The sequence below is a fragment of the Bombus pascuorum genome, chromosome 10 (genome assembly GCF_905332965.1).
Source record: "Bombus pascuorum chromosome 10, iyBomPasc1.1, whole genome shotgun sequence".
NCBI classification, from domain to species: Eukaryota; Metazoa; Arthropoda; class Insecta; order Hymenoptera; family Apidae; genus Bombus; species Bombus pascuorum.
In genome coordinates this window covers 330,489-338,256 of record NC_083497.1, presented here as the reverse complement: position 1 = coordinate 338,256, position 7,768 = coordinate 330,489, and the positions used below count along the sequence as shown (strand labels likewise).

At 33.0% G+C, this 7,768-nt stretch overlaps 1 protein-coding gene across 1 annotated transcript; it reads right to left on the bottom strand.

Annotated features, from left to right (window-relative positions):
* Positions 1–818: 818 nt before the first annotated feature.
* LOC132911154 (serine-rich adhesin for platelets-like) lies at positions 819–7,437 on the bottom strand. The gene is made up of 2 exons (XM_060967561.1): positions 4,281–7,437; positions 819–3,748 (listed from the first exon to the last, which is right to left on the bottom strand). The coding sequence occupies exons 1-2, from the start codon at positions 5,748–5,750 to the stop codon at positions 3,512–3,514; spliced, it is 1,707 nt and encodes a 568-aa protein (XP_060823544.1). The 5' UTR covers positions 5,751–7,437; the 3' UTR covers positions 819–3,511.
* Between the last annotated feature and the right edge of the window lie 331 nt (positions 7,438–7,768).

Sequence of the window (7,768 nt, the reverse complement as noted above, 5' to 3'; positions counted from 1 at the left end):
TTTGTCGTCATAAACAGCGGATATATTGTTTCCTACTTGTGTAGCATTTTTGCCTTTTCGGTAAAAGAAAAGCATCAAATGCCTATAATGCACTTTGTTTCCTTCCATATTTAGATTTGAAACTAACAAAAATTAATGCATTCTAAGCAAGCCTTTTTCTAAAGATGCATCAAATATCACCTTTTACGATATGAACACAATTCATTTGTTTTCAATCATTCTGATATATGCAGACCTGTTTTAATGCCACCTACTGAACATCGGCACGAAATTTCCCAACAACCCAATGTATCACGTAATATATAATTTAAATATCTTTATAAAACAATCTCGTAACTCCTGTATATATTGCGTATGATGGAGGCAGACATAGTTTTGCTTCTTTCTCCTTTTTATAATTTATCACGTGTCTGATAAAATCTCATACGAATAGTTCATAGAAATAACTCAAATCTAATTTCTATATCACAATATCGAATCTTGATTCTGTAAGTATGATAATATAACCATAGTGTTCAAAGAATAGGAAATCAAAATATATGACTATTTCAGCTTGTTGAAACAGTTTAATAATATGTAAAAATACAATTTTATAGTTTACATGTACATCTATGTTTATATGTATGTAAGTACATATATACCATTGATCGTTTTAGATAATAAATGCTGTAAACATACTGTAAAATAAAAATAGGGATAAATAGAAGCTTTTTAAGTTTATGTAATATGTAAATAGCAAATCTGAAAGATCCTAAAAAGTGTATCAGAAAAAGTATAGAATCCAAAAATGACCAAATATTATTTCATTTTATAAGAGTTTTATTTGAAGGAGCTATTACATCTTTATATACTGTAACATTAAATTTGAATACAAGTTTATCTTAGGATAAGTTAAGTTAGTAATTTTGTTATATACGTACATAAAATAATACAAAATATATAAAACTAAATTCTATTTGTTTGTTGCTCATATTCTGGAAATATATAAGTGGAGTATAAACATATAAACATATTGTGGAGTTCTCTGATTTTAATACCACCCAATATCGATAAATGTTATATATATATATATATATATATATATATGCAGTATCGAGGGAAAACCCTAAGAAATTGAGATCTACTTGACCATGGATTGTTCACGTCTCTGAAACTTGTGCGTGCCGGGCATACCGGAGTCATGCTATAAGGGGAGGCCGTTAATTAATTGAGAAGCGAGTATTGTCAGGTTGCCAAGGAGTGTGGTCAGCGTGAAAAAGGGCGTTGGAACCGTTGTAACGAGAGTAGCGAATGACAAATGGTGACTACGTGTATATAGATTGGCCGTACATCATACTTGATTTTGTGTTGACGTGAACGATATTAAAACCTACTAGCACTATACTCTCCCCCATTACATTACACGATATACACACGTGTACACACGTGTACACACGTGTACACACACACACACACACACACACACACACACACACACACACACACACACACACACACCATATATCGTGTAATGTAAAACTTATATACTCCTCTCCGTACCTCTCTGTACCCCTCGGATCAATCTTTGTTTTTAAAGAGAGCTATTCATTTACTTCATACCTCTATTAAGTACACGTCCTTGCCCTGACCGTGACCGCGTCCCATTAATCTAGGGCATCCATAAATCTAGGGCACCCATAAATCTAGGGCACCCATAAATCTAGGGCATCCATATTCGGATTAAATCATAAATAATTATTTCTCAGCTTTATTATTTAAATACAGCTATAATAATAATAAAAAAAAAACTGGACTAAAGTATCGGGGACCTTTCCAAACATTTCAAAAGAAAAACTCCAATGTCCTTTCATCTCCGACATATATGTATATATATATTAAAATGTCACACCTACTTTTATCATCAAGTGACATTAAAATCAGAAAATCGAGCAAAATGTCATAATCCACAATTATGCTTGTTTCATCTTTAGTTAAAAAACACAATGTATTGCGTTATACCATTCTCTGCAATTTCCGTATTATTAGCGAGAAGGGAGGTAGTATATTCAGGTAGATTACGAAAGGAACTAATATAATTGTGCTCGACAGAGATGTAACAGGTGCAACTACGCTGCGTGTTATTCATAACGAACAGTGCTTCGGCATCTCGAACATCTACACATCTTGATTTGCAAATAGCTATGCACAGTTGCAACAGATTTAATAAGGTCTCAGAACACTTAACTCGTCCTTCTACGTTTTACAACTTGCAAGATTTCTATGTTGAAAGATACATTATCAATTTGCCAATAAGTTACTTTCAAACACAAACTTATTATTTGTATATCAATTGTTGTTAATATTTTCTCTCGTTATAGATATACTTATTATTTTTTTTTTGCATCGTAATAATTATTATTAAGCGTTTTCTTATTATCTGAATGATATAATTTTATTACAATTATTAAGTTGTAAATACTGAATTTATTCAAAAATAATGAAGCAAAGATAATTGTTCAGAATCAATTAAATGTATGAAGCAAATTCAATACATTGTACATTATGCATCGCAACATTTCTTTCGTTACAAAAAAAAAGTTATTAATTCATGAATTTAATTAGTACTGATTAGTATTTTCCTTCTCAACTATAAACGAGTTATATAAGACCTATGTTTAATGAAAGGATATATCTGTTACCCACATAAACTCGTTATTCTCAATAAATTGCAGACATTCGATATTTTATTAAGTTTCCTCATCCACTAGCAGCAGCTCATCAATAATGAAAGTTCGTTATTGATCCAAGAATTGATATATCATAAAGAGTATGTGCGTATAGCAGCATCGAGAAAATGTTCAAAATCGTTTCATTTTTCTTTTTTCTTTTTTCTTTTTTCTTCGAAAACGAAGCGTCTTCGACTTGTTTTCTCACGATTGTATGAAATAGATACAATGGATCATAAAAGTATTTTGCAACTACTATTTTTATGATAGAAAAGCCAAAAACCAATCTGAAAATATACATAAAAGTTATTTACAAACATATATTTAATAAAGATTAGCACACAGCATTAATAGCCTCCTTGGTATGCCTAGAAAAAATCTCAAAAGTGGTTCCAGTAAATATTTAGGCTTATTTCATACATATGGAAAATGTTTGATGAAATGTTAAATGACTGTTTAAATACTTTATTGATTTCTACAAAATATCTGCATACTTGTGTTAGGTGTTTTGTAATATCTATGTATATTTTCAGATTTGCTAAAAACTTTACCAATATAGCTATGACAATCGGATTTTGTTACAATACTAATGACATTTCAAAATGTTTCTTTCAAGACATATAGTATATTCATAAAAGGTGTCTTCTGCAAGAATATGAATACCTTCATGAGCAACTGTATAAAAAGAATGCCGTTACTTGACTCCTATTTTAATCTTCTAAAAGCTTTCCTGATCTTTCGTGGATTGAGTAATCGAGTGGGACTGATCATTGGGCGGTAATTGATGGTGGCAGTATTTTGTTGTACTAGAGTAGACGCAGTATTTCGTTGTACTCGAGTAGACGCAGTATCTCGTTGTACTTGAGTAGGTGCACTAAAACAACACATGGCAACACATTTTTTTTATGGAAAAAAGATCCTGCTATTAATGTGTAAAATAATTTTATATTTTGTAGATACTTAAATTCATAAACACTAAAACGGAACGATGGTCTAGTATTGGGATTAAAATTAAATCCTTCGGACTGGATTGAACCAGGTTCCTAAAAAGGAAATCATATATTAATCATAATAATGTTAATCATTTGTAAAACACAATCATTAACATAATTGGTATCGCGAACCTCTAATATACTACAATACAATTTTGTAAATTTCTTTCTATACCGCTGTAAAAGTGCTTTCAAAAATAGGAATACGGTAACTCTTATCAGGTCATCGCATTATTCGAAATACTGTTTATCGATAAGTCATGATAGTCATATCTTATGATAGTAGCAATGGAATTTGAAAATGTTACGTATAACGTATATAATATTAGGTTGTCCGAAAAGTTTCTTTCGTTTTATAAGGAAATAATAGATGCACAACATTTTCTGTTTTATATTATTTTACTGAATTTTGAATGAAACGAAAGAAACTTTTGCGACAGCCTAATCTATTGCTAAAAGATTTTTACGAGTGTTCGGTGTGTACAGAAGAGTGTACAAAGGGTGTACAGAATATAACAGAATAAATCGATTATCGAATATGCTAGGAATTTTTTCAGTGACTTAATACTTTTAGTTTACTTACAGCTGTATGATCTCCTGGTGACGAATCAAAATTAAACACGCATTCTAGAGGAATAGATGATGAAGTAGACAATTGTTGACTTTGGGTAACAGGTTGCGATATAGAAAATGAACTTGTAGTTGGACATTGCGGAAATGCTGCTAGTTCCGGATTAGGTCCGTTAAATGTATAATCGGTGGAATCAATCGATATTTGAATCTGAGTCGATACAGGAGGTATCATATTCGTAGGAAAATTGAATCGAGTCCCAGGCATTACAGCCGGTTCAGTAGGAATGGCGTTAAATATAAATTTTTGATGTACACGTATAAGAGGCGTTGACTCGCCGGTAGACGTTCTAACAGTACTATCACCAGATACTACTGATTTCACTGACAATGTGCCACGTACAGTTGGCATCCCGAGTGTTGTATTATATGTTGTTTCTTTTTGGTTTGTTGGTGTTGAATCGCAAGCTGCAGGTTTATTTTCTAGCACCGGAGAAGTGCAAGATTTACGTGAAATTGCGCCATCAAATTCACATTGTTTATTAGATAAACTAAAAGTAGTTGGTACCAAAATCGATGATTCGGGTGTTCCAGAATTATGCAAAGTTTGTGATGCATTAGGTACTTGGAATGCTGGACTTGATAATGTTGTTGTCGTTGTTGATTTCCACCAGAAAGGCGTAGATCTACTTTCTGCGTTATCACACGCTGACTCTTTACTTTTTGACGTTGGAGAACCAAGAAACTGGCTCGTACTTGTGTCACCAAATGAATATTGTTTTTTAGATAAATTAAAAGTAGGTGGTTTTAAAATTGATGATTTGGATGTTCCAGATTTATGCAAAGTTTGTGCTGCAGTAGGTACTTGGAATGCTGGACTTGATAATGTTGTTGTCGTTGTTGCTTTCCAACAGAAAGGCGTAGATCTACTCTCTGCGTTATCACGCGCTGACTCTTTACTTTCTGACGTTGGAGAACCAAGAAACTGACTCGTACTTGTGTCACCAAATGAATATTGTTTTTTAGATAAACTAACAGTAACTGGTGTTAAAATTGACGATTTGGGAGCTGGAAATTCAAGGTTATTCCATTTATCGGTCCATTCTTCTTGGCATGCACGTGAAACTGGTTCAAGTGTTTGTGCAGTTTTTACGTATTTATTATTTGACAATGTTAGAGCATTAAAAGCGTTGGAAATATGTAATGTATCTACTATTGTACTAGAAGTCTTAATCGCTGGAAATTCTGGCATTGAGTCTTTCTTCAGATTCTCTGAATCTTGCTTTACATCGGCCTTTGCATCATCACCTTCAATTCTTCGAAATTTATTTCTATTTTCTGAGATCGACGAAGCTGTATTTTCAGCTGTCTTTGCTGTATTTGTATTTTTTCCTCCTTCAAACATTGTCGCATATAAAGTTACTTTTAGATATTGTAACATCAATCTCCTGTTGGCCATCTCTGTTAATATCAAATTTAACATTGGCAATATTTACAGAGATAGATTTAGTCGACGTTGTACCTGGAAATTATTAAATCCTGATAGCAATATTAGCAGTAGAGTTAGCTATATTACAATTTGGACAAAAATAACAGAAATAATCGAATTAACAATTAATGCAGTGAACTGTATAGAAAATGTTTTATTATATATTTCACATATTTTTATAATGTCTTCCTTTTTTAATTGTCCTCGTAATATTATACAAATTCGGAAATTTTAAATTGTACAAAATAGTAGGTCACATTAATATTCGGACCGTCTAAACCAGAATTACTTTTTAGAAATTGGACCAGAGGACTTGAATTTCTTGGAGAAATTAAAAGGATTAGATTACCAAATGATATGGAAGATAGACTTGGAAAGAAATTGCAATTAGTTGGGATTGCGAAGAAAACAGTAATAGTCATTTGTCATGACATTTTTATCTAAACCTGTAATGACTATTACGATCTTCTAACGATACGTTTCGTAGACTTATGTAGGTTATGTATATGCTTCAAGTTTCATCGAAATCAATTGATGCAGAAAGATGTAAGAATTGTTAGATAGATGTAGAATTGATAGATGTGGAAAACAGGTTTCGTTATTTGCAATTTTATAAATATTGCAGTTTTCGCCATTTTGAATATTTAGTTTATACCAATACTGATCGACGAACATTGAGCGCACAGTAGGGGTTAATTAATCAAAATGAAACATTTCATACCACATTATTTACGACGATTAAAAGCAGTTCAGTGAGCATTTAAAGGATTAATCAATTAGAATATAACACGATTTACATATCCACATTTAACACATAGTTAGACAAGCAGAATACACAAATCTGTAGTTAACAGTTATAAATCAATATGAATGATATATGAAATTCGAGATAAAACACAGGATAACCGAATAAGCCAACGCCCAAATCACGTTGAGTACACTCGTTCCCGTCCGAACACGAGAAACTTAAGCAACGCTGGGCACGGGTGGGGTAGTACTCTAAGATTAGGTGACCACTAGGGAACTGCGTGTGGTGTTGGTTTTTTCAGAGGAGGTCAGCCCAACATTGAACTGGTTGAGAAGATGAAGCGAGCAGTAATTGAACGAAGAAGGAGATACGGAGCATGAAAAAGGACAACCCTGATGATTGCCGACGCCGGGTATTACTGGGGTTGTCAGCCCTCAAAGCAGAGAAAGGAGGGCGGGGAAGGGTTTTTAGTGGGTATGGCAACAACATCCGCCCGACTCCCCCACATAACCCCAGTGATGCGGGTCACTGGGTATGCGTAACAGCATTTTTTTCCCCTCCTCACGCAAAAAAAAGAAAAAAAGGACAATCGAATAAAATAGCCAAGCATAATATGATAGTTTGATAATGGAATCTTGAAGCAGTTTCCTTCGTTCAATGTTACACTATTTTCTTTTACTATTTATGAACAAGGCAATTGTCGAAATGATTGCAAAATGTATTATAATAAAACAGATCGTATTTTTACGGATTGGCAGTTGTGACCGATTTGTAGATTTGTTTAACAATTGCAGTGACATCGTGATGAATTGTGGGGATACACTCCGGCATAATACAGGCTCAGAATCGCGTAATGATAGAAAAACTTTTCCTCCTTTTCCTTTTTTTTTTTTTTACGAGATTTTAAGATCATCATTTTCCGAAAATGGAATTCTATCGTATGTTCTTTTATATTTTCTCTAATCGATACATTTTTTATTCTTTATAGAAGAATATTAAGATTCTTTGCCTTAAAATGCCTTCGTACTTACGTAACTCATTTTGAGATAGCAGAGGCATGATCATTATGAATATGTTTTCACACACGGACAATAATTCAGTCACGTAGCAGGTGGCAGGTAGCAGGTACATAAAACATATAATTTAACAAACACGAAGATGGCGCCCAGCTGGGGGCAGCCACCCACCTGCTATATTTTATTTTTATTCTTTTATTACCAATAAATAAGATATAATATTTTACCAAATGTCCTTCAGGACAAAT